Source organism: Stylophora pistillata, chromosome 12 (assembly GCF_964205215.1).
Source record: "Stylophora pistillata chromosome 12, jaStyPist1.2, whole genome shotgun sequence".
Classification (NCBI taxonomy): Eukaryota; Metazoa; Cnidaria; class Anthozoa; order Scleractinia; family Pocilloporidae; genus Stylophora; species Stylophora pistillata.
In genome coordinates this window covers 12644333-12664350 of record NC_142530.1, presented here as the reverse complement: position 1 = coordinate 12664350, position 20018 = coordinate 12644333, and the positions used below count along the sequence as shown (strand labels likewise).

General features: G+C 43.8%; 2 protein-coding genes and 2 pseudogenes across 3 annotated transcripts; 2 read left to right on the top strand and 2 right to left on the bottom strand.

The window, feature by feature from the left end:
• Positions 1–5516: 5516 nt before the first annotated feature.
• On the top strand, positions 5517–11890 carry LOC148718841 (uncharacterized; annotated as a pseudogene). Its single transcript, XR_015994224.1, has 2 exons — positions 5517–5639; positions 5718–11890. The product of XR_015994224.1 is annotated as an uncharacterized LOC148718841 (transcript).
• Positions 10820–11374, top strand: LOC148718842 (uncharacterized). Its single transcript, XM_088740017.1, has one exon. It carries the CDS (start codon positions 10820–10822, stop codon positions 11372–11374), a length of 555 nt encoding a protein of 184 aa, XP_088596143.1.
• A 1678-nt stretch (positions 11891–13568) lies between the features above and the next one.
• Positions 13569–14447, bottom strand: LOC148718840 (uncharacterized). The gene has a single exon (XM_088740015.1). It carries the CDS (start codon positions 14445–14447, stop codon positions 13569–13571), a length of 879 nt encoding a protein of 292 aa, XP_088596141.1.
• A 3-nt stretch (positions 14448–14450) lies between these two features.
• On the bottom strand, positions 14451–18247 carry LOC111343068 (uncharacterized; annotated as a pseudogene).
• Between the last annotated feature and the right edge of the window lie 1771 nt (positions 18248–20018).

Here is a 20018-nt window from a genome sequence, read left to right as displayed (position 1 = left end):
TAAATGCTTGAAGGGTTAATTGGGCGTGTAGGGTCATTTGTGTCATTTGGGCCAGTTGCGTCATCTGGGCCAATTGGGTCATTTGGGTCGATTGAGTCATTTGGGCCGGTTGGGTCATTTGGGCCAGTTGGGTCATTTGGGCCAGTTGGGTCATTTGGGCCGGTTGAGTCATTTGGGTAATTTGGGCCAGTTGGGTCATTTGGGCCGGTTGGGTCATTTGGGCCAGTTGGGTCATCTGGACCGGTTGGATCATCTGGGCGAGTTGGGTCACTTGGGCCTGTTGGGTTATCTGGGCCGGTTGGATCGTCTGGGCCAGTTGGGTCAGCTAGGTCATTTGGGCCAGTTGTGTCATTTCGGCCAGTTGGGCCATTTAAATCATTGGGTCGTCAGTCAGCTATTAAACGGGGTGAATTTTTCAAATCGCTTTCCCAGCACAATCGCTAATATACAAGTTAGATGAGTTGGGACAGTTGGGCCATTGTGAAATCCGAGAGGACCCTGAGACGGGAAAGGACTCTCTTGGGCCCAAGCCACTCTTACAAGCCTCGTTTGCAAGTCTTTAGAAAATCAAAGATGGCGAAGTGACTAATTAAAATAAATAATTTTATTTTTCCCCCGGCAGTGTTCATACATATACATTCCTGCCACGTCAAATCTACATGGATACAACCAATACAAAAATCAGTAGGCCTTGAAAGCTATTTGGAAGAAGTTAAAGGTGACCTTTCAGAAATAAATTACAAAGCCAAAAGATCATTTGCTTCCAGCTGAACGCAAGGCGCTGAGGGCCTTGAAACGTGACTCTGAGTTAAACCTCAAAAAGGCCGACAAAGGAACAACAACAGTCATGAACAAACGCGACAAAATTTTAGAAGGCCAAAGTCTACGAGATAACAAAGATAACTACAGGCCTCTTGCATCACCCATGGTCAAATAGACGGACCATAAGGTCAGACAACTTATTGCAGACCTCTACAACGGTAATCATATAGACGACATGACTAAAAAGTGGCTTTGTCAAACCCCAAATCCGCCTCGAATTCCAGAATTCTAATAATGGAAACTTTATTTGTGTTTTTAAATGTACAATTGTAAATCTCACTACGTATAGGCAATTTACAAATGCTGCTTGAAATTGGCTTATTCAACACACACACAAAAATCAAAATTGCATCAAATCTGGGTTGTCCCAATTCCTATTTCTACAACAAAAGACGTAATTTGTTGCTCTAATAGCTATATTCATCATTTTCTTGATTATGTAAAGTTGCTGCTTTTTGGCAATGCCTATGTCATTCATCATGTCTAAGAACGTGGAGTATTCATCTGAGAAAACGCCGAGGGAGCTCATGGAGAGATTTACAAATTTCACACATCTGAAAGTTCTACTCATTTCGTCAATCGAGTTCCCATATTACTCTTTTTTACGTACTGCATTGTTGTACAAGTTAGATTCGAAACCAACTGTTAATTCTAGAACATATAGGCACTTGGACTGGGTTAGGAAAAGAAGATCTGGGCGATAATTTTCACCAGTTATTATTGAAGGATTTAGACCAGTAACATCTGCATAGATTGAGGAGCTAAAATTAATTGCAGGTTGAAGGGACTTGGCAATGAACTTTAAGGATTGAGTCGTGTCTCCAGGTAAAGCGATGAAGGCATTGTTGACAACCAGCGACAACATGAAGGAATGATTCAGGATTAAGGCAAAAGGAACAATCAGGACTTTGTGATAATCCCCATCTTACCAAATTCTTACGTGTAGGAAGAGAGTAGTGGATGGTAAAGTTGTAAATGTTCTTCGGTAGATGGGACTGGGCCACTGACCAAATAGAATTAACAGATGACAATGAATACTTGATAACATTTGAGAAGAAGAAACCTTGAGATGTTAGGTGGTGTTGCAGTTTAGCCTCTTGATTAGAACAGAGATCCTTAAGAACTTCCTTAGTGGATTTGTACACATCATATTGAATATTAGTGCGACAGCTTGACGATTTCCAGAGAGCTTTCAAGGAACCATCTGGGGACTCTTTTAATGAATTTCGGAGAACTGACTGGCACTTTCTAGGAAAACATTGCTCAGTGTTCCAGATATCGGAATATCAAGCCATTTTCACTACAGAGTCGAGATGTTACGTTATCCAGGTTTTGGATATATTTGCTATGGTGAAATGCCATGATAACTTCGATAGGACATAGCGGCTGTACAGGAGAAGTTTGTGTTTAGGATGCAGTGGCTTTATATCGATGTCATTCATCAAGATTTGTACAAGAGAAGACAATTCAGATTTGTGTTGGTTATTAGTCAAAGAAGCGACCTAAGTAGCGAAATGATTCACCCATTTCCACACAGGGAATTAGAACTCCATTGATCAACAGCTTGGGTAAACATTGGACAGATTTAGTGCACAGTTTCCGTATTCCAAAAGTAGAACATTTGTCAACTCTGATCGTCATGTTCGACCAATTACACCATAATATGAAGCGAATAATTAGCTGTTGCTTTTCTGATTCTTGACCGCTTATGACAGCGGCATCGTCGGCGAACTGAAACCAGTGAATGGGATTTCAGAACTCGAGGGAAAAGCGAAACTGGCGGTATTTTTCAGATTTTTAAAATATGCTGTAGAAACGTGTTAAAACACAAGTTAAAGAGAAGTGGGCTAAGGCAATCACCTTGGAGTACACCACGACCGACAAATATAAACGGGGTGCGAAATTCATTTGTAAGAATAGAGGTTGTGAAGTCCGTGTAAAGACTTTTCACCAGTGATTTAAAATGATCGGGAATGTGGTGGTAATCAAGAGCGGTCTGGATCAAGCTGTGATGAACTTCACCAAAAGCGTTTTTAAGATCCAGCGAGGAAGTTGAAAATGGCATTACGAAGACACATGGTCAAAACCTTTAAAGGCACAGATTGTAAAGTGATAGGACGAAAGTTAGCAGGGTCATTGGTGTCTTCCTTTTTATGGATAAGGGTTATGCAGGCTCGCTTCCATTCGCTTGGGACGGAGCCGATAGACCAAGCTGCCGGTGCATATGATTTCAGATAAGTAAGTGCGAAGAAAAGGACATCGTTTGAAACAAATTATTGACAGTTGATCTAGGGGACAAGGAGAACCAGACGCCTTCATTTTTCTTATCACATTTGAGATCTGTTGATATGTTGGAGGTTCAAGGTTAAATGGAATTACAGGTTCTGATAAAGTAGGTATCCAGCTTGGAAGGTTGAAAACTTTAGTCGGATTTACTGACGAAAGAGCTCTTGTAAAGTAATCAAAGCACTCGTTCATGGAAAACGAAGGGAAGATTTCGTCTTTTTTGTTGAAGATCGTTTTGACATATCCCCAGAAATTTTTGGAGATGGAATGATCATGATTCATCAGGTCAGTGTTGAGTTGACGCGACGTGTTGTCTCGCAGTTTGTCACGCAATAAGTGAGATACGTATTTAATTTCTTTGATGTCGGCGTTAGCAGTTTCAAGATTTTTAAGGGATTTCTTAAGATCATTTTTAGATTTTCCCTCGTATTTCATTATCAGGTTTCCATTAGGCGCTTCTGCAACTTGACCAAAATTATCAGAGAAGTAGTCATAAACAGTGTCGTTCAGAAGTTTAACACTTGAGTTGAGATTCTGAACAGTGATTGGAGGATTCAGCGACAATTTGGAGTTAAAATATTCGTTTGCCGTTAACCATTGTTCCTCAGATTTAGGTAGATTTACTCCCTTTTTAATATTGGGAAAGCAATGATCTTGAGGTTGAGGGGAAGGCACACTAGAGGCCATGGAAGGAACACCTACATCGCCAGATTCTTGATCGGTAAGTGTGGCATTATCGAGGTCAGCACGAAGTTGATAATTTAAATCCAAAACAACTCTACAACTCCTTTGATGCATCTTCAATCCTCCGTTACCCTTGCAGAGTCTACCACAGCAGCACTTCACGAGACAAATACGAGGGGAAGGATCTGCAGCGACTGACTCATTCGCATCTTCATTCATTCCAGCAGAAGGATGCTATGCTCGAGTAATTCTATGTTTACAGCGCCACGCATGGCGGCCCAGCGAGACAAAATCCTTGCCGCAGAACGTACAGACCACACCAGTGAGTAAAACGAACAAAAACCGTGAACAATTAAACAATTAAACAATTAAAAGGAACAATTAAACAATTAAACAATTGAACAATTAAAAGGAGCTCTCTGTTAAAATACATGCCCGGATATTCCGAGCACCCACACTTAAGTTACTTAACAGTTGTCCTAGATTAGAATACACCACAACGTACTACTGCTCACCTCCAGGTTTCCTTTGTGGTAAATACCTAAAATGATTATCGTTTCGTTCTAGTTACGCCTATCTAAAAACCTGTATATAATATGATTCACTATGAGAAATAAATCCGTTGTTACTCCTAGCATTGGTTGATTTGTCATTTTGTGTAACTACTATGGCGACATCGAACTCTTGGAACCTAACAGGTTATGGGCCCAAGAGAACACTCCTGTTTGACGGGGATGACAGTGAATACGAGCTATGGGAGGTAAAGTTTTTGGGATACATGCGCCTTCAGAAGCTGTACAATGTGGTCGTTCCCCCAGAAGGCGAAACGATAGCCCCAGTGCTGAAAAGAAAGTGAATGCCTTCAACGAACTTGTCCAGTGTTTGGACGACAGAAGCTTGTCCCTCGTCATAAGGGAAGCCAACAACGATGGGAGGAAAGCTTTGCGAGTGCTGCGGGAGCACTATCAAGGGAAAGGAAAGCCCAGAATCATTGCCCTATACACAGAGCTGACTTCGCTTCGTATGAATGACGGAGAGACCACCACAGACTACATTATTAGGGCGGAGACCGCAGCCACTGCTCTGAGGGCAGCTGGGAAGGTAATGAGCGATGGCTTACTGGTAGCTATTGCACTTAAAGGTCTTCTTAGCAGCTACAGGACTTTTGCCACTGTGGTTATGCAGAGAGAAAAGCAAATGACCTTTGCTGAGTTTAAGACAGCCCTTCGAAGCCATGAGGAAAACGAGCGATGTTTCCGTAGCGAAAACGACGGTGTTATGCTGGCTAACGCGTCCAAGCCGCTCCCAGCGAAGTTCGAAGGAAACTGTTATAAATGTGGCAAGAAGGGGCACTAAACTGTGAACTGTTACTCCCATAAAGTAGTGGATAAATGGTGCCAACAACGCCGGACCAAGTCCCACAACACTAAAGAGTGCCGAGTACGGAAGACCGACGCAGCAAAAACAGCCGCGAAACCCCAAAGAAAGAGGGAAATATCAAACAGCATGGACTCCGTTGAACATTATTTTACTTTCACCGTTAAAGACCAAAGTGGTCTAGGTAAGAAACAGCAAAATAGTTTACTTTTCGATTCGGGAGCTACTAGTCATATTGATTTGCATGTTCAGTGGAGCACGTAGTAAAGAATTAGAATTAATTATCGTAATTGCGAATTCGCTTCGACTACGCGCGGTGGGAAAATTAGATCATGTGACTTATAATTTGAAAGGAACAATTTATGCTGTAACAACATTCGAAGCTGGTCATCAACGGTCGTAAATGCAAGCATCAAGATAAAGCGTCGAGATAGCGAATCAAGGGTTCCAACTACTCAGAAACACAAATTGTAAGTTATGAAGCCGTTTATCATTTCGACTAAGAATATTGTAGATAATAATGTATCCCGAAATCATTTAATTTTCAGTTGACTACGACGTAACCACGGATGTAATGAACCGTGTCTCACTCTATTGCAAATAAAACCTGACATCGTTGATCCCTGGTGGGTTAATCTTCAGAATAAGTAGCCCCTTCAACCATAGGAGCGAATCAGTAAAAATTTGTCATAGAAGATTACGCCGAGTTGCGAAATCATCGACGACCGCCGAGCTTCGCATCAGTACTGACAATTTGAGCCGTCACAGATTACACGAAATCGTCGTGCATGCCCTCGAATTACACCGGATCTTCGTCAAGATTAAGCTGAACTGTCTCTGCTAAGGACAAGCGAGAATATCTGATTTGTTTGACATTTTCATTTCATTTTGATCTTCATTGCTGGATTATCAAATATGGACGGTAAACTCACTGGTGGTAACACCGCATGAAAACGAGGCTGGAGTTAAACTTGAATAAATTGAAATCTGCTAAAATGCCGCCTAAAGTAGACGTCAAAACCCTCGTAGGGAAGATGGAAAATGCTGCAAGAATCCTCTACGAGTTAATAGAAGAATTTGAAATAATTTTCTCAGTAAAGCCAGAACTGTAAACACTTGAAGCCGCATTCCATCGAGTAGAGACAAGATACAGGCTTATCAAAGAGCAGCAAGAAACCATTATGGACAGACTGGTCGATGATAGTTCTGACACCGACGAGGGACTCTTGCTAACAACCAGGAAACTTGGAGATAAAATCAAGGCTGATTTTCTTCAGACTGCTTTGAAATTTGCCGCATATCAAAAGGAACAAAATTCCTGTGAAACTTCCAAAAGCTCTGTAACCTTGGAGGCCTTGACATCATCAATGTCGACGATGTCAACAGCTGTGGCAAAAATGGCAGACACCTTAGTATCAAAACCGAAATTGAGTGGTTTGCAACGGTTACCGGTACCGAAATGGGATGGATGTCACAGATCGTATGCCACCTGGAAGAAAGAATTCAATCACTGGATGATGAAATACGACCAAGATAAAGACGAACAATTGCAACGTTTCCGAAATGCGATGCCACAAGGATCGTGGTGGACCGACCAAGTGAAAACTTATAAGACCATTGACAGCGCGTGGAAAATCTTGGATACCGAATTCGCAGACAGACGAAAACTAATGGACGAATTGCTATCTGAAATAAACAGTCTTAGACCAGTGAAGGGAGATTCCAAGTCCTTTACACACTTCGCCACAACACTAGCTCGTTACGTAAATGATATGGGAGATAATGGGTGTCCCGTGTTAGAATCTTCAGAAGCACCATTCCTTATGTCCCAACTGTTGTCCAAACTGGATCCAAGGGACAATTCAGATTTTGGCAGAGAAATGAAAAGGGAAGGGAACGAAGAAACCGTCAGCAATCTCATCACCTGGTTACATCAGGAAGCTAGTAAAAAGACAGTAGTACCACAGTAGTAAATACCACTAACAACGAAGAAACCAACGAAGAAACGTGTCCACTCGACTGTAAAACCAAACATCACCTGGCTGCCTGTCCTAAGTTCGAGAATTTAACAGTCAATAAAAAGTGGGAAATTGTCAAGCAACATTGGCAATGTCGTAAGTGCCTTAGAGCGCATCACACAAACGATTGCAAGAAAGCAGATGGTTCAACCTGCGGCAAATGTCGAAAAAACCACCATCGGTCTCTACACAATGAAAAGGCCGGCGAAACGAACACAACTTTAAATCCAAGAGCAGCACCATTCCAAAGTCAGTTCCAAGGACAATCAGCTACTTGGAACGGTAACATCCAAGGTAACGCAGTGTACCAGAAAAGCAAGTCTAAACCTGTTACTGGATTGTGACCTGTACAAAAGGTTTAAGTCTTGACCAAGAATGGAAACTTTACCGAGGTTCTTGCAATGCTAGACTCTGGATCGAACACTAGTCTACTCTCTAAAAAGGCAGCTAGACGACTTGACTTAAGTGGATCAGCGACGCATCTTACTATGAACCTGGCTGGTGGGAAGAAGAAAAGCGAACCTTCGCAGATTATCGATATCACAGTTGCTTCACTCACTGACGAAGATATTTCGAAGACCCTTCAGGTGTACACAGTTACAAGTCCTTGCAGTAGTGCCAAAACAATTTCTAAAGAACACGTGGAATATTACACCCATCTGAAGAACGTTTCCGATAAGCTACATCTTTCGGGCGGTGCCATAGATCTCCTTATCGGTACAGACTTTGTAGACGCCTTCGTTGATATCCACACAAAGTCCGGAGAACCAGGGGAACCTATCGCAAAACGAAACTGTTTCGGATGGTACGTTCTGGGACAGCTCGAGTCAAACGGTTTTGTCACATCTGAAATTCAGTGGATAGAAGTTGGGACAGTAAGTGCCGTGGAGGATATCAAGAAACTTCTCCACCAAGAACTCCTTGGCGTCAAACCAACCAAACTTTGTTCATGCAGTGAGAGCGTGTTACGTGAAAGCAAATTCATGAAGTCCTTTGCAGCTTCAACTACCTTAGTCGACGGGAGAATACAAGTAAAGATGCCCTGGAAAGAAGGAGGACCTCCCAAACGAAGTAACTACGACATTGCCCTGAAAAGGATGTTTTCTGCTGAAAAGTCGTTCCAGAAAAAAGGTTGCTTCAAAGTCGTCGACCAGGAAGTCCAGAAGTTACTAGAGCAGAACTTTGTGACCAAGGTTCCACGCGAACAAATTGATCATGGTAAACCAGAATGGTATCTTCCATTACAAGCAGTGTTCACGCCAGAAAGGACGACTAAAGTTCGACTTGTCTTTGACTCTTCTTCAAAAGGTCACGATGGTTTGTCCCTTAACGACCATCTCGAGAAAGGCCCTAACCTCATCAATAGCCTCCTCGATGTACTAGCAGCATGGCGATGGGACGAAGTAGCATTTACTGGCGATGTACGCAAAATGTTCAATCAAGTGTTGGTACATCCAGATGACCAAATCTATCACAGGTTTCTGTGGAGGAATAAGATAAATGATTCACCAACGGTATACCAATGGCTGAGATTGAACTTTGGTGATAAACCAGCCCCTGACATAGCAACCAACGCTATCAATACTCTAGCAAAGTTATCGCAAGCTGAGTTCCCCGAGGCCGCAAAGGAGGTTCAAGATCATGTGTACGTGGATGATATTGGTGGGTCCAGAGAAACTACAGCGAAAGCAAAACAGATCATCAACGACATTGACACTATCCTCAAGAAAGGTCACTTCCAGATCAAAGCTTGGCATTCTAATCAGACAGAAATTGACCAATCCAACGGTGAAAAGCAAACAGACATACTTGGTTTAAGATGGGATAAACAGACAGACAGGTTTACCTTGAAAAAGAACGAGCTCAGCCAGTTGGATGTCCTTACAAAGAGACGTTGCTTAGGTCTCGTTGGTCAATTATGGGATCCCATTGGTCTCGTGCTACCTGTAAAGATCAAGTTCAGAATCGACTTACAAGAGTTGTGGAGCTCTGGTTATGACTGGGACGAGATTCTGCCAGCGAGTATTCAAAGCAAGTGGAAAGAAAATGTGGAAACCATGAACCACCTGCTTGCCTTCGGATTCGACCGAAAGTTGAAACCAAGTCATGCAGTTGGGGTACCGCAAGTACATGGATACTGTGATAGAGGCGAGAAAGCGTACGGTGCAGTCATTTTCCTCCGCTGGGAGTTAATGAATGGAAGTTACAAATGCATTCCTGTCCTTATCAAGTCCTTTGTTGCCCCGTTAAAAAAAAAATCAGTTCCAAGATTGGAGCTCATGGGTTGTTTAGCACTCACGAGGATGTACGACACTTGCAGAACGTCGCTGCAGTTCGCAAATATCCGAGATTGCAAAAGAATCTTCTGGGTGGACTCCTCTACCATCTTGTCTTGGATAAAGACCGCATCAGAAAAGTTTAAGCCCTTCGTATCAGCGAGAGTAGCCGAGATACAGGAAACTGTCGGAGTCGATGACTTCCGCTGCACAAGGTCGAAGAGTAATCCCGCTGACACACTGACAAGAGGAACCGAGCCATCACGACTTACAGATTGGCTAGAGGGACCGTCTTTCCTCCAATTTCCCGAAGCCAAATGGCCCAGTTTTCGAGCTGAAGACCAAAGTATCCATGTAGAAGAGGATGAAGTCTTAAAGGAAATGAAAACCCTGAAGAAGGCTGACACTTTGCCGAAACAGGAAACAACCACTATGAAACATGAAGCAGACACAACAGAAGTTAACGCCAAATTAGCAGAAGATAACCCAATTTTTCAGCAGTTACTGAAGTCCTGTTCAACATTTCCAAAGATACGGAGAACACTTTCATATGTTCACCGTTTCGCCCAAAATGTTGAAAGAGATACGCAAAAACAGGCCCTATCACCGTTCAAGAATTGAAAAAGTCTGAGAATCAACTTTTCAAGTGGAGCCAACTACTCTTAGATCCAGGCGTCATTGACAAGAAGTTGATTCCAAATCTGGAAAAAGATGGTCTAATTCGAGCTCATGGACGACTCGAAGATGCCAGATCGTTGCCTCAAGAAATAAGAAACCCCATAATCCTACCACGCGACCATCTACTTGTCAAGCTGCGTGCGCATTGTGGCTACAAGAGCTTAATTCATGAAGCCAGAAAAAAGTACTGGATAATAGGGCTCTGCAGCATGGCCAAAGCTCTCACCACAAAGTGCATCACCTGCGGGAAACCTCGCAAGAAACCGCTAGACCAGCTAATGGGGCAGATACCGACTTTACGAGTGGCAGCTGGTTTTCCTCCCTTTTCCAACACCGCCATTGACATGTTTGGACCCATGCATATTAAGCTCAATCGGAAGACTCTGAAAGAAGCCCAGGTCGTAATATTCGCCTGCATGACAACAAGGGCAGTTCACTTAGAACTTGCTAGCGACAAAACATCTGATACTTTCCTGATGGCGTTCCGTCGTTTCGCGAGCTTCCGTGGTCACCCGAACGTTTGTTGGTCGGACTGTGGTACAAACTTTGTTGGTACACAAGCTTACTTCAAGGAAGTTATGCGGAACTGGAACCTTCCGAAGATTCAAAGTGTTCTGTCAGAGGATTTCTGTTGTGAATTCAAATGGCTATGGAATATACCTCACGCAAGCCATCAAAATGGTGTCGTGGAAACCCTCATCAAATCTGTCAGACTGTCTCGCTGCTACCTGCAAAAGTCAATCCTTTGCCGAAGAGCAATGGAGAACATTTCTGTCAGAGACAACCTACATCATCAATGGACGTCCTTTGTATCCAAGTTCTAACGACATCTGGGAAGGTCCACCTATCACACCAAATGATATTCTCATAGGTCATCATCTTCCACCACCTCAACCAGAGTCTGAAGAAAGGGTAAACCCTAGACATCTTCTAAGAAGTACCCAAAACCGGGTGAACGAATTCTGGAAATGCTGGATGAGGTACTTCACACCAAATCTGTTACCACGAAACAAGTGGTTCCGTACCAGAGAAAATGTTAAAGTAGATGATTTAGTTTTGGAGTTGGACCCCAATCAGAAAAGATCACGATGGAAGCTGGCTCGTGTCGTCACCACGTATCCGAGAAACAATGGTCTGGTCAGAAAGGCGAGAATCAAGACCCAGATTGGTGAATATGACAGACCAATCCACAAGTTGTGTCTCATAGCAACCAAGGAGGAACTAAATACTTAATTAAGCCTAGTTAGAGAACCAACGAACACTAACGCTATTTTCTCATGCTGTTCATTATCGAACGCTATCATGTCGTAGTCGTTGCTCAATTTGAACTAATTAATTAAACCCAATTTCCGCACCGGGGCGGAGTGATTTGCATGTTCATTGGAGAACGTAGTAAAGAATTAGAATTAATTATCGTAATTGCGAATTCCTTTCGACTGCGCGCGGCGGGAGAATTAGGTCATGTGACTTATAATTTGAAAGGAACAATTTATGCTGTAACAACATTCGAGGCTTGTCATCAACGGTCGTAAACGCAAGCATCAAGATAAAGCGTCGAGATAGCGAAGCAAGGGTTCCAACTACTTAGAAACACAAATTGTAAGTTATGAAACCGTTTATCATTTCGACTAAGAATATTGTAGATAATAATGCATCCCGAAACTATTTAATTTTCAGTTGACTACGACGTAACCACGGATGTAACGAGCCGTGTCTCACTGTATTACAAATAAAACCTGACAACGTTGATCCCTGGTGGGCTAATCTTCAGAATAAGTAGCTCCTTCAACCATAGAAGCGAATCACACATAGTAACTGAGGAATCTAAGTTTGTAAAGTTTGACTCAGACTTTATAGCAAAGGATCATGTTGTTGAGCTCGCCGATGGGAGTAAGGCTAATGTAGTTTTGGGGAGGGGAGAAGCTAAGGTTAAGTTATATGACATTAACGGTAATTTGCATGATGTTATTCTTAACAACGCTCTGTATATCCCGTCCTACACTCAGAATATTTTTTTCTGTTTCCGCGGCCGTAGAAAAAGGGGCGAGCATAAATCTTGACGGGAAAGAAAAATATTTCAAAGCACCGGATGGCACAAAGTTCGAGATCGAGCAGAAGGGGCGGTTGTACTATTTGAATAGCATTTCATCATCCCACAACAATGCAAGCTCTTTGATGGAGTGGCATAAAATTATGGGCCACTGTAATTTTCAGGATTTACGAAAATTAGCTAATGTTGTTGACGGCATGAGAATCAAGGATGACAAAATATGCGGGTGTGCGGTTTGTGCGCAAGGCAAAATGTGTCAATTTCGGAACCGGAAACCCGATGAAAGAGCTAAAGCAGCATTAGATTTTGTCGACTTTGATCTGGCTGGTCCAATTAGTCCAGAGGCCAGAGATGGTTTTAAGTATACATTATGTTTTGTGGATGACTATACTGGAATCATTATGGTTTATTTTCTTAAGCAGAAAAGTGACACAGTAGAGGCCACAAAGAAATTCCTGGCTAACACAGCCCCGTATGGCAAGATAAAGCGCATTAGGAGCACGAAAAATGGCACTCGCCTTTTCTAATATTTTCATGAACAAGGTAGCTATAGAGACAGGACCCCTTGACAAAAGCCTTTTCAAACCGCTTGTTTGGAAACGTTACATAGACGACATCTTCTCACTATGGAGTACAAACAAAGCAACAATAGAACGTTCCTTTGAAAAAGCAAACAATCTTTTTCGCACCGCGGGTTAGCGTGCTACTGTAGTAGAAGATACACCAAGAAAAATAGCGTCCACGGGATCTACCAGTTGTTTTGAACTAGTTTTAATGCGTAATTCCACACAAGCTAGCTAGTCACCTAAAAGCAACCGAAGACACGTGAGTCGACTAAGCACCATTCTTTCAAAAATCACAATTCTTTAGGAAAAGATACTCGATTAAAAACCTCCTCTATATATTTTAGATATACTTACAATTCTGTAAGGCGCAATCCCGTCTAAGACAGGCTATTTTCTATTTGTAGAGACACGATCACACTGCTTCAATAACAGAATTCTCTACTTTTTGATTTCCGATTGATTTCCCCCCGATCACATAGCTAAAGGGCTCGCTCTCGTCTCATTGGCCCAGCGCTAATGTGATCAAAGGATTATATTCGATGTCAAAGGAAAACAAACGCGCGTGTCCTGTCTTAGCCACAAGTATCTAAAATTAAGCATTTGTCAACGGCGTACAAAACACTCGGCCCCAGTGCGGAAATTAGGAAACTAATTGAGTACCGATCAAAAAATAGCACGAAGTTTGACTCAATCTTAACTTCTAATCAGTTCAGTGTCTTAATTATGTTAATGTTCCTCTCCACTAAGTTCTTCCCTCGTCGCGATGAGGCATAACTTGTGAATTGGGCGGTCATACTCGCCGTTCTGGGTTCTAACACGGACTTTCCTGATAAATCCATCCCTGCCCGGGTAAGTATCGACGGTTAGTGCCATCTCCCACTGGGATCGCTTCGGTTTGGATTGAGTTCGAGGACCAAATCGCCGATTTTGACATTTTCTCGCCCCTTAAACCCCTTATTCGCGTTAGTAGCGCTGGAGCAAAGTACTTCATCCAGCAAGTCCAGAATTGGCCAATTTTGGTTAGGTCACTTCGCAGTAAATGCCGTGGATTAATTCTTGCCTCTTGCTCGGGCTGAGGTGGAGGATTGTGTTGTCCGATCAGGATGTCATTCGGTGTAATGGGCAGTTCTTCCCACACGTCTTCAGAGCTTGGGTAAAGCGGCCTGCTGTTAACCATGCGGGTGGTTTCTGCTAGGAAAGTCCTCCACTGTTCTTCAGTAAACGCGTGGTTCTTGCATACACTGTTAAGGGCCTGTCTGACGGACTTGATTAATGACTCAAGAACCCCATTCTGGTGGCTTGCATGTGGGGTGTTCCACTGCCACTCGAAATTGCAGGTGAATTCCTCCGAAAGTGTGCTTTGTATCTTGGGTATGTCCCAGTTGTGCATCACTTCTCTCAAGTATTCTTGTGCTCCTATAAAGTTTGTGCCACAGTCAGACCAGCAGATGTTTGGATGGCCGCGCAGACACGCGAATCGACGAAATGCCATTAGGAAGGCTTCCGAGGTCTTGTTAGTTATGAGCTCTAAGTAAACTGTTCTGGTTGTTGTGCAGGTAAAGATCACAACTTGGGCTTCCTGAAGGATTCTCCAGTTCAGTCGTATCCATAAGGGCCCAAACGTATCCATAGCGGTGTTGGAAAATGGGGGAAATCCAGCTGCCACTCGCAAGTTTGGCAGTTGGCCCATTAACTAATCGAGGGGCTTTTTGCGTAGTTTCTGGCAGACAACACACTTGTTTACTACAGCTTTGGCCATTTTCCTGAGCCCGATAATCCAAAACGTCCGTCTTGTTTCGTGCATGAGGCTCTTGTAGCCACAGTGTCCTCGTTTCCGGTGTAGGGGATGTAAGAGCAGGTTAGCTATTGGACGGTCCCTTGGCAGCACGACTGGGTCCCTCATGTCTTTCGGCAGTATCCTGGCATTTTCAAGGCGGCCATGAGCTCTGATCAAGCCTTCGTCATCTGCTTTGGCGATCAACTTCTCATCGAGTCGTTGCAAGTCTATGTGGAGTTGACTCCATTTCAAAAGTTGTAGTTCTGAACGCTTGAGTTCCTGGACTGTCAGAGAGCCTTGGGGCACAGCTCTGTGTCTCATAATTTTAACGAAACGATGTACGTAGGCAAGGACTCTGCGGATCTTTGTGAAGGTCGAGCATCGCAGCAATAGGCAGCAGAAGATATTGTTGTCTGCTTTTCCTTCGGGAATGTAGACCGCATGAGTTTCTCCAGTAATTTTGTGTCTTTTGCCAACTTGTTGGTGCTTCGTTACAGTCTTCATCTCTTTCAAGGTGTGTTGTCGTTCTTGGCGGGAAATTTGGTCGTCATCTTGAAATTGAGGCCATTCGGTCTCTGGCAATCTGAGAAACGATGGTCCTAACATCCAGCCTTTGAGGTCACTGGGTGCAATTACTCTGGTGAGAGCATCTGCTGGGTTATATTTGGACTTGATATAGCGGAAATGTTCGGATCCTACTGTCTCCTGTATTTCTGAAATTCACACTGATACAAAGGGTCTGAATTCTCGAGGTGGGGTTCTGATCCACGTTAGGACAGTTCGAGAGTCTATCCAGAGGGTCTTGTCGTATTCTTTAAATTTGACACTTGTTGACCTCTTGACACTTGTTGTAAAGCCTTGTAAGTACTAGGCATCCCAAGAGTTCCAGTCGAGGGATAGTTCTCTGTTTCAGCGGGGTAACAAAGGGCTTGACAATTACGGGGACACATTGGTGACTTCCATCACGAGGCTCCCAGCGGAGGAAAATGACTGCTCCATATCCAAGCTCTCCTCCGTCAGCAAAGCCGTGTACTTGAGGTGAGCCGATTGCTTCTGTTGGTTTGAGTTTACGGTCACATTTGAAGGTTAGAAGTCGATTTATTGCTTCTTCATTCCCATTTCATTTATGGTTGTGTTGCTTCTGGGATGATGTCGTCCCAACCATATCCAGCACTCCATAGCTCTTGCAGGTCAATTCGAATTTTAAGTGTTGCGGCTGCCACGAGACCGATGGGGTCCCACACCTGGGCTAAAAGGGCGAAGCAGGATCTCTTTGTGAAATCTTCATTCAATTTTACAACTGAATCTTTCTTTAAAGCAAACGTGTCTTCCCGTTTGTCCCACTTATGGCCAAGCAAATCTGTATAACGTTCACCACTGGCTTGATCAACGTACTGGCTATTTGAATGCCACGCTTTGATCTGGAACTGAACTTTTGCGAGCACCTCGTCAATTGCAGTTGTGACTTGCTTGGCCTCCGCAGTGGTTGGCCAGGATCCAGCAATGTCGTCAACGTATGTTCGTTCTTGAAGTTCCTTTGCTGCTTCAGGGAAATCATCATGTGAAGTCTTGGCCAGGATGTTTATTGCATTCGAAGCAATGTCAGGGGCTGGCTTGTTGCCGAAATTTAGTCTGAGCCACTGGTATACGGTGGGAAGATCATGCTGATTCTTTCTCCACAGGAACCTATGGAAGACCTGGTCATCTGGGTGTACCGATACTTGGTTGAAAATCTTCCGAATATCTCCAGCGTACGCAACTTCATCCCATCGCCATGCTATTAGAGCGTTGGGTAGACTTTTGATATAATTCGGCCCCTTCTCAAGATGATCATTGAGGGAGAGACCATGGTATCCTTTGCAAGAAGAATCAAACACAAGCCTGACTTGTGTGCTTTTTCTGGAGTGAACAGTGCTTGGAGGGGAAGGTACCACTCTGGCTAATCGTGATCAACGTTGTCACTTGCTACCTTGATCACAAAGCCTTGATCCACAAGTTTCTGAACCTCTTGATCCACGATTTCAAAGCAGTCTTTCTTCTTAAACGACTTCTCCACGGAATACATTCTCCTTACAGCAATGCCATAGTTACTTTGTTTCGGAAGTCCAGATTCTTTCCATGGCATTTTTCCTTGCACCCTGCCGTTCTCCAAAGTAGTCGAGGCTGAGAGGGCTCTCACGAACCTGTTCTCACGCAAAGCATTTTCACTGCAGGTGCACATTTCCGTCGGCTTAACTCCTAAGAGGTCTTCATGAACGAGCTTCTTGATGTCTGAATTTACTTTGCCTAAGAAGTACCAGCCAAAACAGTTCCTTTTTGCAACCGGTTCTCCAGGATCGCCGCTGGCTGCGTGAATGTCCACAAAGGCGTCGACAAAGTCAGTACCAATGAGCACATCCACGGTACCACCTGAGAGATGTAGCTTATCCGCTATTGGCTTGAGATGGGGATAGCTTTCAACAGCCTTCCGTGACACAGTCTTGGCGTTGCTGCAGGGCTTTCGGACCGTGTATACTTGAAGTGGCTTCAAGATGTCTTCATCAGTCGATGATCCGAGTTTAATCTCAATTATCTCCGAAATTTATGCTTTCTTTCTTCCTCCTACCAGGCTCATCGTAAGGTGTGTCTGCGGACCAGATATCCCCAGTTGTCTTGCAGCTCTTTTAGACAGATGACTTGTGTTCGAGCCAGTGTCCAACATGGCAAGTAAGTCGCTGAAGGTTCCGTCGCTGCCTCTGACTTTGACCTTTTTGTACTGGGCAAACTCCAGGAACGTCTCTGACATCTTTAATCTCTTCATTGTCTCTTCCTTGGATGTTGCGATTCTCCTCCACTTCAGGAGGAGTACTTTGGCTAATAAAGGGTGGTGTATTGGGGCTCAGGTTGGACTGCAGGGAATCGTTTTTCTTCTCATCGTGTAGGGAACGGTGATGATTCTTCTTGCATTTGTCGCAAGACGTACCGTCAGCCCTTTTAGAGTCATTTGTATGATGTGAAACCCTCAGGCACTTCCGGCATCTTCTACTTTCTCTCACGATCTCCCATCTTTGGTTAATACACAGAGCAGGAGGCGAGAAGATGTTTCGCTTGGCAACCAAGGGGACACGAATCGTCATCAGTCCTGCTGGTATTATTGAAATGTTGTTCCGATCTCCTGCGGTAAGGTTGCTCTCGACCTCGTCGCTCCCTATGTCCGCTCTCAGCTTCTATTTCCTTCTCCCCTCTGGATCTGAGGGCTGCCTCCTCGTGGAGCCAAGTGACCAAGTTGGCGACATTTTCCTCTTTTTTTCGCGTTGCATTTCTCGACCAAAGTCGGCATTATCCTTCGCCTGAAGTTTCGACAAGAGTCTTGACATGAAGAATGACGCTTCTGAGGTTTCTTGGACTGGACATCCGTTGTCCTACATATCTTGTGCGAACACGGATATAGAAGTGGCGTAGCGGGCCAGGCTCCTCGAATCGCTTTTTACAGCGCCATAATTGTTGATCTCAGAGAGGAGTTCATCCATCGATTTCCTTCTGTCCGCGAATTCGATGTCAAGTATCTCCCACGCCCTATCTATGTTCTTGCACGTCTTCAATTGGTCTGTCAACCAGGATCCTTTAGGCAATGCTTTGCAGATGCGCTGAAGTTGCTCCTCCTCATCTTGGTTGTATTTACTCATCCAGTGGCTGAATTCTTTCTTCTAGGTCACATAGGTTTTTCGCGAACCATCCCCTGACGGAACGGACAGTCGTTCTAAACCACCCACGTGTGGTTTTGCACCCATACTTTCCGCCATTTGTTTCACTGCTTTTGCGACGCAGGCACTGCGGTGCTCTCAGAGGGATTTTGTAATTAAGGGGGCGCATTAAAGTCCTTTTGATAATGAGCGAATTTTTGCAGTTTGTAAAAATCGTACTCTGATTTCTTCACCAAGCTTCAACACCAAAATAGCGCTAACTCGCCGAAAACGCTTCAAAATGGTCTGAGATGCTGGTAATCAACAAAGAAAACAACAAGGCAATAAGGTAAGTCCATTTTATTTCAAAAGAAGACTTTTGTGAGTAATTTCTTTTGGCCTTGAGCAATTTCTTTTTGCCGTGAGTAATTTCTTTCTTCCGCGAGCAATTTCTTTTCGCCATGAGCGATTTCTTTTCGCCGTGACAGTTGTGGGCCACCGTACTTTTCCAGTAAACAACGTAAATTTTATGACATAATTCTACCGCACCGAAAAATATTTTATAAGGAACGTAATGGTACAGTCGATCAGTTTTCCACGTAACTCTCACGTGCTTAGACGTTTTCTACCAATACAATTCGCTTTTAGCTACTTGGGACTTTACCCCACTGCGTGTCAACTCCCTGTAAACAGCCTGCATTTTATCACGTATTTCGCACGCACAGGGCAAAGTCCAGATAGGCAACCACCAATTGAGAAGCCCACGTTGTTATGCTTTGATAAATGATACTTTTTTCTTCGTTCACTCCATTTTCACTTGTTCGAAGAACGGGTTGAGTCCTGGTGTACCGGTTAACGAATACATGTCCTGGTGTGCCGGTTAACCAAAATATGTGCTGTAAATGGCTTGAACCCGGAGGTAACATGTGAAAGTGTAGTCTGATCGTCCGGGTGAGTGTAGTACTAAGAAGGACTGTTGTCGGTGGTAGTGACTGACGTTTCGACAACCTGTGCGGAAGTCATCATCAGAGTCAAGCGAATGATTGTTGTCAGTAGAATGTTCTTATTCCAGATCGTGTGAAATGATTGGTTGGTTTTGCCGTGATGTAAGACTGCTGTAAGACTCAAGTGACGTAAGTCGGTCGTGATTGGTCTGTTTCGATCTGTCGGTAAAGTTAGGCCGTTCTTTTTCGGTCGTTTGTGATGTTTATGTCGTGAATGAGTCGTTTGTATGGAGCGGGTAGTTGTTGACATCTGTTTAGGGGAGTCTGTTCTAAGTTAGTAAACCAGCTTTCCAGAGTCAGTCGTTGAAAATATTCAGTGCTGTAGGTTAGGCATGCATTGCGCAGAGTCCCAGTCAATGTTGTGGTTGGTAAGTCGATGGTGTTCAGAAATGTGATTGCTGACATCACCTTTCCTCGTCGCCTGTCTGTGTTCAGTCGGTCTTGTTGTGAGGTTTCTGCCAGTCTCACCGATGTAGGAGGCTTGGCAGTCGGAACAATTGATCTTATAAATCGCTCGCTGTCTGTTCCTCGGCTCGTCTTTGTCTTTAACGTTGGTTAGTAACTGACGTAGTGTGGTCATGGGTTTGTGGGCGACGTGGATATTGAAGGGTAGTAAGATGCGCGAGATGTTTTCAGACATGCCCTTTTATGTACGGTATAGTTGCTGTTGTCGTATAAAAGGCATGTCTGAAAACATCTGAAAAAGCTTTTTGGAGACGTAAACGAGTATAAATTTTCGAAATTTGAAGCGTGCTACGAGGAGTATTCTTGTTTACTTGTATGCAAGTTTGTGTACGCACCGTGACATTACCGTGTTT